This window comes from Mytilus edulis, chromosome 4 (genome assembly GCF_963676685.1).
Source record: "Mytilus edulis chromosome 4, xbMytEdul2.2, whole genome shotgun sequence".
NCBI classification, from domain to species: domain Eukaryota; kingdom Metazoa; phylum Mollusca; class Bivalvia; order Mytilida; family Mytilidae; genus Mytilus; species Mytilus edulis.
In genome coordinates this window covers 78,433,562-78,450,162 of record NC_092347.1, presented here as the reverse complement: position 1 = coordinate 78,450,162, position 16,601 = coordinate 78,433,562, and the positions used below count along the sequence as shown (strand labels likewise).

Here is a 16,601-nt window from a genome sequence, read left to right as displayed (position 1 = left end):
AAAATTGTCATCTAACGCAATACGGTTTAACCAGTTGACTGACTGTTGTTCGTTAACTGTTTTGTGAAAACTAAAAAAGATTTATAGAAATGATCAAAAAATATATTGGCACTCGTTTCTGAATGTATGCATGTCTTCAATGTTCTCAGTCAGTTTCGTAACTCATTCGGCCTTCTTAACTTGTTTGATTCGAGCGTCACTGATGAGTTTGTTGTGGACAAATCGAGCGTCTGGCGTAAATGATTTATTCTTGGTATCTCTTATATTGATTTCAAATCAGATAGTTTTTATAATGCTTTGTTCATTAAATAAAATAATAGATCATGCATGCGCGACGAGAGACATATATAGTACTTCGGCATTGTTGAAAGTCGTAGCTATCATGATACATATGAAGTCTCAGTGTAAAACTCTTTCACAAGCTTTAAGTATTTTCCATTTTTTTCAAAGACATACCACGTCCACTCTGTGTTTTTGTGAGATGTATTTATATTTGTATCCATCTGATGAGTTAAGACTTTTTCAACTGATATTTTATAGTTTATTCCGGTATGTTATACTGTTACACCACTATCCCAGGTTAGGGAGGGTTGGGATCCTGCTAACATGTTTAACCCCGCCACATTATGTATGTATGTGCCTGTCCCAAGTCAGGAGCCTGTAATTCGGTGGTTTTCGTTTGTTGATGTGTAACATATTTGTTTTTCGTTCAATTTTGTACGTCAATTATGCCCGTTAGCTTTCTTGTTTGAATTGTTTTACATTTGTCATTTCAAGCCTTTTATAGCTGTCCGTTATGCGATAGAGTGAGGAGCTCATTTTCGCCGTGGACACAATTTCGCCGTTTTACGATTTTGAGGTGTTAAAACTTCAAAGGATGGGTGAAATGGAAGAAATATGCCGGTAAATTATATTATTTAAAAAACAAATATAATTATTTTTTTTAAACTTAGACAGAATTTCGGCACTTACCGTAGAGGACGGAAAAACAAACACCGATTTTTGGTCAAATTCCTGAATGAAAAAATGATTTCAAAGAAATATTTCTTAGTAATTCTTTGACTGATTGCCATAAATTTCAGTTGTTCACTCGTTTGAAATGCCTGCTATTTATTTACTTTACTTTAAACATATTTTATTTAAAAAAAAAAAAAAAAATTATAATGAAATTGATTTGATAAATATTGTTTAAAGCTGCAGTTATTTGGTTTTAAATATTTGTGCAAAAACGGCGAATATGGCGTCAATCTAATTAAAATAAGTTCTCATCACTTGCTCCTCGATTTTTTATAGGCGACATATAAAAAATCGAGGAGCAAGTGATGAGAACTTATTTTAATAAGATTGATATAGCGTTTGACAAAACATCAGGAACTTTCAAGTAGCCTTCAATCTAACTTTTCATATGAATTTTTTTTTTAAAGAAACACATTTTCTAGCTAAGAATATTTTGTTTTTGATGTAATCATCATATAGAAATGTCAGTATACTTCAAAAACATAAAGACTGGCCTGAACATAAACTGCATAAAACATGGAAAGTTAGGGCGAAAATGAGCACCCACTCTATATGGGGTTTGCTCATTGTTAAAGGTCGTAGGATGACCTTTAGTGGTTGAGTTTTGTGTCATTTGGTCTCTTGTGGAGAGATGTCTCATTGACAATCTTACCAAATCATTTTTTATATATAGACATAAAATGATAGAATTCATAGTATATATGAAGTCACAGGACAAAAAGTCACAATTCAGTTTTGATTTATTTTTCTTTGAAAAAGAAAACGTTTTTTAAAAAGCATGTTTGTATCTTCTTGAAAGTTCTATTATATATACACTAACTTTGTCACAATTAAAATGTATATATTTTACTGATAAATGAGACTGAATATGTCACACTGAGATATAAATGAATCTGGTATTTCAAATTGTTTCAATGGTTCAAGAAAATTCCCCCAGTCATTTTATCTTTTCAAATTCAATTTGTATAGTATGAAATTGCTTCTGGTATTATTCACGTGTAAAAAACAATCTTACATAGCTTGCGGCAAAACAGCCACGTTGATTGAACATGTTCAATCTTTCCTTTATTCGAATCCATATCCAAGACTAATTTCACTTCCGTTTTCTTTTCATACCGGCATTGTACTAGATTCAAGGTTTGTGGTATAAAAAGTGTGAATATTATTAATAATTCGGGAATTTTTTTTAATGAAAACAATCTCTTGTAAAATAAATTAAGGCAAATATTGCGATTCTTTAAATTAAGTGAGTGTTTTGCAATGTTTAAATGCTTTCCCATGCAGTGGTTCGTATGTCGACGTGGCTGTACAAATAATTTTTGACAAATGCATGACGCTAGATATTTTCCCATAAGCTTTTCACAATAAGTAATGATAATGCTATAACATCAATATTTTGAAAGTTGAAATTTATTTAAACATTTTCTCGATCTTTCTCTCCTCCTGAAATGTTTACAACAGCTGTGTTATGCTATCGAAACCTCCCCCTTTTTAGAAAAATATTCAGTAATAGTTTCCTTGAGAAGTTAATAGTTTCAATTATTACTCGAAGATGGAAACATCTTAATAAATGGATTGTAGCATGCATTGGCCCTGGTATTGAAAAGAAGGTTCATATCTATTTTTTTCTATAAAAGGGGGGGGGGTACACTTTGTGTGTTGAGCATATCTAAGTGACATATAATTTAGTATAAGGGTTTGCCAATGTAAAAACTAAGTGCTTTAGCTAAACAATAAAAATGATAAGACTTGGAATTTGATGGGAATTTAAAAAAATATATATAATGAAGTTGGAAGATGATGTACATGATGTATAGTCTATAGAATATAATTGTACTTTTAATTTCAGATGAAGTTGTGGGTGGCAGCTATACTGTTATCTTTTACCTGTTATACATTTGGAGATGAGGAAAATTCAGCTCGTTTGTTAGCATCTAAAAATATACTCAATCAGTATTTAGTAGAAGGAAGAGATTTAACTGTAGAATATAAAATATTTAATATAGGAGCTAGGTAAGAAAGTTTGTTAAACTTAGACAGTCTTTATCATTGTTTATCTTAAAACATTGTAAATTCAACCAGACTAGCACAATAAAAATATGATTATGAGGTTAGTTTGTCTCACATAATTAGGAAATAAACATCAAAAACACTTATGGCTTCAGTATATGAAGTATGGAAAGATTAGATATAAAACAGGGAGGAGAATAAAAACATAAAGGCCCTACAGGCTTCACTAAAAAGGGATAACTGCATTAACTGGTCAACTTGGCTGTAAACCCTGGAGAGATGCAAACTTAACTTGGTACCTGTACATTCATTATAACTAGCTAGTACATTGTAACTTAAGTTACTTTTACAACCTTTCCATTGTAATGAGATTTAAATGTCAATGAATTTGTCAGAAGTTCTGGACACTGTGGCGTGCATATGTTACAGTTTTTGCCTGACCCTTATACTGACAGCAGTGGTACTGACCCAGTGTTTGTATGTAATAACATTTATGAAAATTTGATGCAACAATGAAGATATATGGTATATTATAATTTATTGCATAAACATTGATAAAAGACGGTTGTACTTAAAAACATTTTTTTTCTCAAACATTTGAATGATTTGTAATGTATGTTTAAGTCATTGTATTTTGCTTTGATTTCAGTGCTGCCTTAGATGTGGCTCTGCGGGATGAAGGTTTCCCGGAAGCAGATTTTGAAGTAGTTCGTGGGAACTTAGAAGTTAAATGGGACAGAATTGCACCGTATCCTTTTTCAACCACATGTTACATACATTCACCATCGTACATGATCATAAGATCAATTATTAGCTACGTGTTTGATTTGAAAAATCATTATCTTTTTTGTTTTTTTATGGCCCCACAACAAAGTTGTCAGGGACATATAGTTTTAACCTTGTTTTCAAAAAGTTTTTATTCTTTTGAAGTGTTATTAAAAAAGAATACCTTGACAAAACAAGATCATTTTCACTAAATCTGGAGGATAAATGATCATGATACATGTATTATGAATGGTTAAATCCTGAAACTTGTCAATATTGGTGTTTTCACAAAAAAACTTTTGGAATGTTTCTGCTAAAGAATTAAATTGTACATCATCAATCTCACCATGGACTTTCACTGTCATGACTAATTTATAAATGTCTTGTGTATACTAACAGAAAGGATTAAACTATATTTCACTAAAATTATACCTTTAATCCAATCACTTGTTGTTTTTCATTGGTGTTACTTCATCAAAATACAACTACCCAGAAGTCACTTCGTAACTTGATTTAAAGTAATTACATTATCATGGTGATGCATTGAAAATACATGTAGGTCGTTTTGCTTTTATTTAATACTTCATGTAAAACAAATGAGACTTTTGCATTATTGTACAGTGAAGTTAGAATTAAAACCCTGGTATATCGATATTATTAGAAACAATTTTTTAACTTTTTTTTAGCTTTGCTTTAAGGTCAAGGAACAGTAAATGGGCTATGTTGCAGATTTTGCTAAAATTTTGCATGCAACCTTGGTTCATTAAACTACAACTGAAAATAGAAAAAAATAATGTATTCGTCTCTTTTATTATCTGAATTGATTTCTTTCAATATAGGTGAATATTTGTATAGAAAGTGAAAAACCATCTTAAACTTTTCTTAAAAAACTATATTGTTGTTGACACATAAATTTCTGTTTTATCCATATAAGATAATGATATGGTCACCAATTAGTTTTTTGTCTAATGATCAACTTTTTACCTTGTATCTAGTAAAAAAACATAAAAAGTTAATGTTTTACGGCCTGCAACTCAATGACGTTATGATCATTTTGTCCTTTTTGTTGGATTATTTCTCAAAGAACAGCACTTTGAATGATGTTTACCATAAAAACAAAGTCAGTGACCCTATCTTAATTTGTGTTGTTAAAATGGAAATTAATGTATCAACTACAAAGTTTTTTAAGTAAAGTTTTTCACACATTTTGTAAGAAAGTATTGAGCTTTCCTTAACTTGTAGTGCATCTAACGTCACACATGTAGTTGTAGTGAAACCTCTTCAATATGGATACTTCAACTTCTCATCTGGTGTTGTTAGTTACAAGGAAACAGAAGGCGCAGCAGAAAGCACTGTAAGTTTGCGAATAAATTTTGTTTTGTCAAGACAGCATTTTTGCCTTTTCTACTTTTGTTACAAACAAAGCTGTTCATGTCATTAAAACACATTTCTCTTTCCGATCTGACATTATAATTTGTACTCAATGTCATGATATGCACTAGGAAAACTTATACTAATCATATTGATAAAAGAAACCTATTATGCTACCAGTTTCAAATTCAACTTTATATTAGAATGTACATGGAAATTAAGAGAAAGAAAATGAATCCTTGAAAATGAGATTTCTAATTTCTAAATTAAACATTTTTGATTTATTTATTTTTTCTCTGCAGTGTTCTCCCAAAAAATTTCATAAAAACATCTCGGTAAAAAGGGACTTTTTAATATCATGTTATAAAAATTAAAGCATTACATTCATAACACAATCTCTATGCAAATAGTCTCAAATAGCATCACATTCAAACAAGATAACATAACCTTACCATGATGCTAAAAGGCAAATGGGAGAGCACTGCTTTGTCATTTTTCCCAAGCGACAGTCTGGGAATCAGGTAATTCATTATATACTGTGGCCTCCAGTTATGATATTTTTAGTTTTATATTGATTCATTGTTCTATGCACTAAGATGATAATTTCTATTTATAGTTTGGATACACCTCTGCCCCAGGAGAAGGAGGGATTGTTAATAGTAAAGATTTTGATAGAAAATTCTCACCTCACGTAGTAAGTATTACAAAACATAAGGGCCTACTTCGATTTGTCCAACTTGGGTTGACTCAGGTTAAAAGATCAGTGCTAATGCGCATGTATGCAACCTTTTCGAATCGAAGTCAAAACTCTTCCGTTGAGCTGACTCTCATAAAAGTCCAGATCCTGTACATGCTGTATGCTTTAGAAAAAATAGTTTGTTCGTGATATAAAATTGTAAGAAAAAAATTGGTTCTGAGAAAAAAATATAATTTCTGTTTTATTTATTAACATCAATGACAGTTGATACACACATGAACAATATTTGTTTATTCCAAGATACAGGCAAAAATAAATTCCCTTTGACATCCCCTTTCTCCGGCTGTATTTTGTCAAAAACAAGTTATTTTGTATTAATATTTTTTGTTGCAATCACTTTACACCATCTTGAAACTCGACAAAATTTGTCCCAACCCAGGGTTGATGTTAAGTTAAATTGGGTAGGTTCAAAAGGTCAAACTCGGGGTGAGGGGGGTGGTTGTGTTTCTGTTAGTCGATTAAACTCGACAGACTCCTAACTGAGTTGGACGAATCAAAGTAGGCCAAACTTGTCAGTATTGTCAAACACAGTAGTTGAGTAAATACATTTTTGTAAGTCTTCAACTGGTGTAAATAACTATTATCAATAGTGCTTCCTGCAGCTTTTGAATAGAGCAGGGTATTTATTTTTAGCATTCATAGAAGTTACTCAGAAGTATAATTTATGTTAGTTTTACAATGTTACTGCTACACAATAACACTGATGTACTAGTATGATATTCATGCAGTATTTCACAATATCTTGTATGTCCTATAGGAGTAAAAAAAAAATCAGGGTATTAGCTATTTAACTTAGACAGATAATTTTAAATTTAAAACTTGGATGATATCTATCTTATTCACATTTATATTAGTAGACACTCAAGCATTCTTTCCATTCTCAATTTTATTATTCATGTAAATTTTACAACATACACATAAAAACAAAAAGATGGGGTATGCTCGCATATGAGATAACTATCCATTAGAGTTCAAATGTATGTTTTTTACTGTTGGTTGTTTACAATTTTGTTATATTAATCTTGAACAAGATAAGATAATAATTATGACCCAGTGTTTTCCATTCAGCATTTAAGCTGAGTGTGCCAACCACCTTCTTTTGAAAGCAGACCACCTTTCCATTTTAAGAGGTGGTCAGATTTTTTTTCAAATACCTGATTTTTTTCGGTTCTGTACTTTAAAATTTGAATACTAATCGTGCCTCACTGATTTGGTTTCGTTGACAAAGATGGCTGATTATCAGACCAAAAGAGAAACTCAACATATAAGATAATAACCAGAAGAGAGTAAAATCATGCACACATTAGTCTCATCAATTTTTTGATAAAGTTATTCCGTTAATCAAATATAAAGTAGTACCTTTATACTTATATGAAACTGTTTGAAATAATAATAATGAAATTTTAACATGTATTATTTGTTTTTCAGTTGGACTGGTCAGTATTTGCTGTGATGACCCTGCCATCTTTAGTCATTCCATTTCTACTATTTTACAGAAGTAAAAGCCGATACGACCAACCTAAACCAAAGAAAAATTAACTTTTGTCTATGCAATTTTAATTTTTTCTTTAATAAAAACTTTTTTAATTTTATCACCTGTTTTGTCAGTGAACTACTATAGACTGATTGTTGTGAGCTCGCACGAGTCAAAGGGCTACACCTAAGAGTAAAGTGAGTCATTCTGATCAGTTGTCTTTGTTCATAAACTTTTTCAAAAACTACTTGGCCAATTGGAACCAAACTTGGCATTGTTATAAATATGTTTGACAATCCCACTTGTTTGCAATAAATGATTAAATAAAAAAGTTTAAAAGAGAGAAAATATTTGTATTTCAAATTGGACAAACAAGACAAGTTCTACTTATAAGGCAATGTTTGGTTTGATCATTTTAGGAGCTGTTACATTGAAAATTTTGGGGAATTTTATTAATCAGTCAAATTCACTGGAGTTTTTGTGCTTAAATACAAATTTTTAGTGTTTTTTTTTTTTTTTGTGTCAAATCTAAATTAGATGGAGAAAATATGGTTATCAGCAAAATTCATCAGCAGCACATGGATGCTATACAAATGAAATAAGTCCACATGACTGAAATGATCATACTACTTCCTATATGAGTAATCTGGGAACAGCATATATATACATGTATGTTCCTGGGATAATGGACTTTTAATAATGTGTTTTGTCAGTATTGGTAATGTATAAAGAAAAGTATGTATCTAAAGGTCATTATCATGTGAAAAAAATCAATTTGCTCCAAAGTTAATGAAAGTTTACAACAAATAAATCATTATTGCCTGGCATATATATGTAGATGTTCAAATTGACTTTGGAATTTCCAAAATGGAAACAGCAAAAAAATCCAAAATATCCAAACCCTTCTAACTTAATGAAACTTTACAACAATATTAAATTGAGTGTGTAGATGCGCTTTTGACTTAAAATTTCAAAATGGCAACCCTTACCTCACAATAAGATGATGGGTGTCATCTCTTATTGATAGCTATTACAAATATAGTTTTGGTTGTATTTCTTTTGTTAGTCCACATGACAGAGATTAAAACGAGGAGATCTAAACAAATTTAGTCAGTGACTGTCTTTTGTCATATCTAAATGATGTTTTTTGTCAAGCCTGTCACTTTTGTCACAGAAAGCTCAACCTAGAGAAAGTGATCCAGCGGTGTAAGCTAACTTCTTAAAAGCTTTATATTTTAGAAAGTGGAAGACTTAGATGATTCATACTTTGTATATAGATGCCTCATGTTACAAAGTTTCTGTCTGTCGCATACCCATTGTCCTTAACCTCATTTTCATGGTTCATTGACTACTTGAAAATAAGATGAGATGCTAATTTCTCTCTTATTATCAGTAATAGGATAACTATATTTGGTATGTGTGTACCTTGCAAGGTCCTCATGCCTGTCAGACAGTTTTCAGTTGACCTTGACCTCATTTCATGGATTGGTGAACAAGGTTTAATTTTGGAGGGCAAGTCCATATCTCAGATACTAGAAGCAATAGGTCTAGTATATTTCGTTTATGGAAGGACTGATAGGTGTCATCCAACCTTAACCTCATTTTCATGGTTCAGTGGGTTTTTTGTGTTTTGGTCTGTTTTTCTTGTACTGTATGCAATAGGTCTACTATATTTGGTGTATGGAATGATTGTAAGGTGTACATGTCTAGCTGGTAAATGTCATCTGACCATGACCTCATTTTCATGGTTCAGTGGTCCAGGTTTTTGAGTTTTGGTCTTTTTATTCTAATACTGTATGCAAAAGTTCAACTATATTTGATGTATGGAAATATTTTATGATGTACATGTCAGTCTTTCAGGTCTTATTTGACCTTGACCTCATTTTCATGATTCATTGCCCAGTGTTAAGTTTTTATAGGCCCGTCAAAATTTGACGGGACGTATTATGGTATACAAATGTCTGGCGTCCATCTGCCTGTCTGTCTGTGCGCCGTCTTCTGTAATTTGTTGCATGTAAGAATTGTAAGCTGTACATGTCTGCCTGCCATGGTTCATCTGACCTTGACCTCATTTTCATGGTTCATTAGTTAATGTTTAGTTTTCTTGGTTAAGTCTGTTTCTTAGAAACTATAAGCAATAGTTCAACTATTTTAAGTGTATTGAATTAATTAATATAAGGTTTACATGTATTTCTTGTTTGGTTTATATTACATGACCTCATTTTCTTGGATTAGTTACGTTTTATATGTGATAGTTGTAGTTAAGCTGTATATTTACTACTATCAATAGTATATCAATGATTAGTAAAAAAGGCGAGACATTTCAGCGTGTGCACTCTTTGTTTTTTAAGAAATGGTCTTTTGGAGAATTTTGTGCTTGGTAGATTGTTTACATTTGTTGTCCATTCTAGTAGACTATGCTAGTTTATAGATGTCTTTAAATCATATGTGCCGTCAGGTATCTATCTTATTGACTAAACCTTTCATTTCTTAATTCATGCACAAAATGCTGGGTATATGCTTTAAATATTAAACATTTTGAACACCACCCTTTCCCCCTCCCTGCAGGAAACATGCGTAAAAAAACAGGAAGAGTGGTTCAATTGAAATTTGAAAGTCTGAGTTTTGACATCACCTGTCCTCTGTTAGCTTTTCACACTGTCATCTGCTGTATGAGTACTACTACTATAATAGTCTTTTTACGATGTAAGTTTGTAAACTGGCACATAGAAAAATTGTTTTGGTTACGGACAAAGCAAGGTTAATGATAACGAACTCAGAAACTTTCATAATCATTGGATTAATTCACAGCAATGTTCATATCAATCTTCATATTATGGTCATATTATGTACATATGAGTTAGTCCATGCAAAAAGGTACAATAACGAAAACAATACAAAGTTCCAAGAAGTTCGTAATTATCGGTAGCAGATTTGTGATCTATAAAACAGTTACTTTTCCTCATATCCGTAAGCTGTAAGCTAGACACACCTTCAACTCCTCTCTCCACTTTTTGTTTTATAAAGATTCTGCTGAACTATTTCATATATTTCAATCATTTTCCATGTAATAGTTTAAATGTTTTAAAATGCTAAATGAGGGTTTTTACCCCGGTTATTATAAAACCACGAGATAACATAAATTTAACATTTTCCCTACGTTTAAACATTTTCATCCTTTCTCTAGACATGGGTAGAGATGATGACAATTGTTTACCCTTTGTCTCTTTACTGCCGTAAACAGTTTCTGATCAATATAGCTTTGTTCTTGGTAACGAATGATTCTACACTTGCTCAAGGACAACATTTAATAGTTAACGTCTTTTTCCGTTTTAACTGCCAATTTTTTCTTTTCTTTTTTCTTTCGGATAAACATTTTTTTTTTAAATATTTAAACGAACGTAAGCAAGGTGTCCTGTAAAGTTTATCAAAAAGACTTTCTGTACTATTTTGTATCGACTGCCTCATATATTAGATTTTGTGAGAAGAAAAAAATGCATTTCAAGATTGAAGCTTCCCATTAAACACGCAAATTCCCATGAATGTTTTTGGTTTTTATGCCCCTGCCGCAGCAGAGGTAACATAAACGGTGTTGATCTTGTAAGATGCTGTACACACATACGTCAGGTTGTCTCGTAAAAGAGGGGCGGAAGATACCAGAAGAACGTTCAAACTAATAGATCGAAAATAAACTGATAACGCAATGGCTAAAAAAGAAAAAGACAAACAGACAAATAGTACACAAGACATAACAAAGAAAACTAAAGACTTTGCAACACGAACCCCACAAAAAACTGGGGGCGATCTCAGTTGCTCCAGAAGGGTGAGCATATCCTGCTCCACATTTGGCATCCGTCGTGTTGCCCATATTATTACAAACCCGGTAAATAGCCCGGTCTAATTCGGTAGGTCACATTAGTGGAAAGGGAACGGGGTGGTAGTTACGACATATAAGGAATATATCCGATAATATGTTTGATACAGATATACCATAACAGTCAACCAACACGTGATGGCTTCAACAAAATTTACGAAGGGATGATATCAACTAACTGTAATTTACTTAACCATTTGGAACTCTTGTGAGCAGCAACCCTCTATCAAGGAAATCTTATTAGGTAATACAAGCCCGGGAATATTGTATCAATTGGGAGATATATATACACTGCTGGAATGTTGATACATAGAAGTGGAAAGTTCACAATTGGGAAACAAAATCGTCTCTTTTGTCGTAAAATTTTGTTTTTAACCGATTTTGTTGTCAATTTCTAGATGTAATTCAAGATATGAGGCAGATTTAACTGTATTTGTTGTATCCCTTATCTCTAGTTCGATGGAATATATGCGTTCAACATAGTCACCAAATTTTGAATTATCTAGTGATAGATAGTTATCTATATAGCAGAAAACTTCTTTGCTTGTTTCCTAAGAAGTCTCGTTTGAAGTCAGCCTCATAAGAATAAAGGAAAAAGTGGGCAAAAAAAGAGGGCACCGAATGTTATGAAAATTTTACGCAATGCCCTAAAAATTTCAAGGAATATGCATGGTACACATTCTCTGTTCATTTTTCTATAAATTAAGTGGAGACATGCATATAAACATACCGTTCATCCGTTATCAGAATATTGAATCTTTTAAAAAGAATGCACATACATGTATACGAAATCTGATAATCGACTTCTGAAAAGTGTTTAGGATAGTGGAAAACAGTCCAGTACAAAAACTGTTGATACTTTAGATAATTTTTATGACAATCGATAATAAATAATTGAACCATCTCTTCCACAATTTTCATTTAACTTTTGCCTTGGTTTGCAATTTACTGCTCACAGGGCTCAAAATGCTGTGACATGTCTGATATTGCCGGTGCAATTTAAACGAATAATGCAGAGAAAATGAATCCAGCTTCTTAAAAGATAATCGGGCCCTTATCAAGATATTTCCACTAGATGCAAACCTTGAATCTTACAAGTTTTCTTAAAAACAAAGGATTTGTATAGTGATATATACAAATATAAGCCTTGTTGAAACTATAAAAAAAATATATGTTTATTATTTTACATTATGCATGTCTTTCAACATAGCTAAATATCACAGGGAATCTTAACGTATTCGACGTTGACATCAATATTTCTTAGTTTTCTAGCAATGTGCAGTTTACTATCCATATCCATATCCGTATACTGAAAAATCCTAGGATTTTAATCTGCTGTCCGAGTCCCTGTGGAAAGTATGTATCAACAATCGAACCCTTCAGTAAAAAGGCAAACTTTAAGAAACGTTGCTACAAAATTAAACGTTTAAAAATCAGCATTTAATTAAAATATGTCACATTGGTCCTCGTCTTAAAAATGTTTGTAGTAAACATTGAATATTGTACAATTGTTCTAAATATTTGGAGATATAAAATGAAGCATTAGTTATTCGATTTCATAACAAATGGTTTGGTAAGAGGTTGTCGGGTTAAAACCCAATTTTCTATAATTCAATATGGATTCAAAAACAAAATTACCGTAGTGGAATTTTGTAGGAAATAATCGTGCATTTACAAAATAAACTCTGAATGGATTTTTTTTCTGGATCATAAATGAACGTACGTGAAAATAATATCAAAATACTAAGGTACAATTTTGATACGGCCGCACGTTAAAGTAGAGAATGACAATCACTTCTACCACTAATTGACCCCGTCATTAGGTTGACTATCCTGTCACTGTTTGGTGTGCGCTTGTCCAAAAATATATATATATCAATTTTATATTGATCAAAGGATTTGTATAGTTAAAATAAAAATCCTTGTTTTATTCATGACATTTTCCCCTATTTTTCCTGATTTCAATTAATCACGATCAAACTCGATTATAATCACAATGAATTTATGTTAAATATGTTCACAGAGGCTATAAGATGGAATGAATCTTCTTCTTTATATAATCTATCTTTTATTCGCGACACGTCGTCTATTTTCACTTTCATTTCAAATCCGAGTGTCGGTCGTTATTTTCCGCTAAATTTCCGATCACTTCAAATCAACAAAACTTCAAACCGAAAGTAGAAATGTTGTTTACCGCTGTGATTTTAATTGTTTTAAAACTCATCCATTCTAGAATTATTGGGACATTTGTAATGCCACATGGTGGAATTGCATTGGATCCAACTCATTTCAACACTACCAATGCAACTGCAAAGAATGAAGCAGAGATATTACACAAATCATGTCAAGAAGTTGGACAAGTGATTGATTCACTGGATCCTGATCTTGTTTTCTTAAGCACACCACATGGTTTATCAGATTTAAACAACTTTGTGTTTTACCTGAATCCTGCTGGATATGGACAGGCAGATACGGACAACTGTCAATGTCCACCATGCTGTTACTCAATAAAGATAAAAATAGACAATTCTACGTCTATTGATTTAATTCAAGCCATGAAGACTTATACAAATGTAAGTGGGTTGAGTGCATTTGGTCCACCAGGTCAGAGTGCAGAACTATTTCCTTTAAGGTACGCATAAAAGGGTGTGAGTGAAAATTGTTATGAAATAGATAACACCAATTACTGAACCACTTAAAAAAACTCAAGATAACAAAAGGTGAACATACAGAAGTATACAATATAATACCATGGGCAAAATATCAAAGCTAGTGATAAACCAGGAAATGAGAATGAGACTAGGGTACCAATGGGACAAGTGAAAGTGTTCAGTTCAAGTGGAATTATTTATTTAAGGACACCAAATAAAACATAGAATAATTTGTTTTTAAAGTTACCTCAGAAAATAACATTCAGTTACAAAGGTTTTCTATTATCAATTAAGATCACTAGTCATAAATCAAGCCAAGGGCTATCATCCACATTATAACTGATGTATATTAATATTTATATAGCCCTTTCAAGTGCTTAGTAATTTGCATTTATAATAAATGTGAATGTAAAATGACCAAAGAGTTTCTTTAATATAACTTTCAAAAATATCTGCATTTGTGAAATACATACCTGCCAACTGTCACTATTTGCGGGGGATTTCCCCCATGAAAGCTCCCAAATGGAAATTTTGAAAGAGCAATTTTGTCCATAATTTTAACAATTCAGTTAATTTTTCAATGGCTATAGGTCTTTCAAAGTATGGATCAGCCAAAAACCAACATAAAAACACATTTGAAGGCCCCAATCAAGGTTTTTTAGAACTGTAACAGCAATTTTGCATGTAAAACCCCCATGGGCATTTTGAAAAGTTGGCAGGTATGGAAACATTTACTAATTTCAGGTGGGGAGAAGTTATTCCTCTGCACTTTTTACCAAATATCAATAGAGTTAAAGTTGTAATACTGTCACAACCCAGTAGAAGATATACACAGGATGTTAGTATGATTCCTGAACTTCTAGAGCTAGGTATAATTTTGACAACTTAACAACTTCAGACATACTGAATTCATGATATCATAAATCTACAATCATTTTTCCTGCAGAATTTATTTGTGAATTGAAGTTCCATCAGTATCATATTTGGGTCAGTCTCAGAGTTTTGCTACTAGACCCAAATATCTTGTGATATGGGTTTTCTCTGAACTAAGCATACCTGATGAATGTTATTTTAAAGACGTCTAGATCTGTAGTGCACACTAAAACCAATAAGATATACAAATGAATCTTTCATATACTATTTGTGTTTCTATAATCATGAAAAGTTTGTGACAATAAAAACAAGTCTTTTCTTGTCTGTACATAAAACTGAAGACCTTTTCTTTCAGGAGACCTCTAATTAACATACTATAATTATTCCTTTATGTACACACATATTGCATTGACAATTTGACACCATGTTTCAGGATCTAACTTATATAAATACTTAGAAGATTTACCACAGAAGGTGGTGACCATTATAAGTGCAGACTTGGCTCATACACACCTCAAATCTGGTCCCTATGGTTACTCCGATGCGGCAGAACCATTTGATCAGGTGAGTTATGGCTCCAGATGCAGATCCAGGACTTTGAAAAAGGGATGGCCAGGGGGCCTCAGACTAGGCATCATTTGGAGTGGGACATGTAAAGAGTCTAAGCTTTAATCATATATGTGTAACTCCATAAGGAGATGCCCACCATGATTTATGTGATCTATTAGCATGAAATTAATTGCCTCTATACTCTTAGCAGTATTTTATCTATTAAATTGAGTTACGATAACTTTCAAAAATCCTGGATCTTCTCCTGGATGCAGTATGTCAGAGTAAAAACAACATATTTCAGATGTCTTTTATGTGCGTATACTACCAGTATATTTCTACATTTGTTTATGTTTTATCCTATAATGGCAATTAGGGAGAAATGAAATTAATATCTAATGCATATAAGACTTCATTTACTTTTAAAGTTATGACTTTCTTAAAGTAGAAATTATAGTGCTGCATATTCACATTCCTTGGAGAAAAAAATAAATGAAAAAGACCTAGAATTAAATTTGCACCATGAAATACATAATTAAACTCATTATTGAAGCAAAAATAACCGTGCATAAAAAAATACACTAAAAAGAATCAAGACTTATACAACTAAAATTAAAAATTAGAAATATAGAAATGAAGACATTTTCATTTGTAAGATCATTTTGATTAAACCGTCCATCATGGTCACAGTCAACAGATCATGTTTTTAACCCTATATTTTGATAAACTTAGTGCATGCAATTTTTTTCCCATTCCAGGCAATAGGACAGTGGATAATGACATTAGACCAATCAGTTCTGACTGTAAAAGCAGCAAAATATGTTGATAAAGCTTTATCTTGTGGATACACTGGACTTGTCATGCTTCATGGAATGATGCATGCTGGGGAATTGTCATCATGGAAACCAAATCTTTATGCAAATTATCATCCCAGTTATTATGGAATGTTGGTTGCTTCATTTCTCCGGACTTCACATATTCATGATTCCTTATAATATATAATATTTTCATATTTTGTTGAATAAAAACACCTTTAAACGCATGTTTTTTTTATTACATGTATCAATAAGGAGAGTGTATTATGTTTTGAGGTGTACTTTATCTTTTTAAAAACAGATTTATGTACATATTGAGGTGAACATAGCATGGTATTTTGTCTTATCAATTTTTTATTATCTAAGGGCTATTCCAGAAAAAAATGTGTGGTTGGGGTTGGATGATACTTTAATTATTTTTGTATGGGTGGTAGCAGGTCACAGT

The 16,601-nt window shown here is 32.0% G+C and overlaps 2 protein-coding genes across 2 annotated transcripts; both read left to right on the top strand.

Moving 5' to 3' along the window:
- The first annotated feature begins 2,042 nt into the window (after nt 1-2,042).
- LOC139520609 (translocon-associated protein subunit beta-like) lies at nt 2,043-7,512 on the top strand. Its single transcript, XM_071313428.1, has 6 exons — nt 2,043-2,154; nt 2,867-3,030; nt 3,677-3,775; nt 5,035-5,146; nt 5,780-5,857; nt 7,349-7,512. The coding sequence occupies exons 2-6, from the start codon at nt 2,867-2,869 to the stop codon at nt 7,457-7,459; spliced, it is 564 nt and encodes a 187-aa protein (XP_071169529.1). The 5' UTR covers nt 2,043-2,154; the 3' UTR covers nt 7,460-7,512.
- A 5,897-nt stretch (nt 7,513-13,409) lies between these two features.
- Nucleotides 13,410-16,383, top strand: LOC139520608 (protein CA_C1420-like). The gene is made up of 4 exons (XM_071313427.1): nt 13,410-13,900; nt 14,664-14,788; nt 15,226-15,356; nt 16,100-16,383. Exons 1-4 carry the CDS (start codon nt 13,452-13,454, stop codon nt 16,334-16,336), a joined length of 942 nt encoding a protein of 313 aa, XP_071169528.1. The 5' UTR covers nt 13,410-13,451; the 3' UTR covers nt 16,337-16,383.
- Nucleotides 16,384-16,601: the final 218 nt, after the last annotated feature.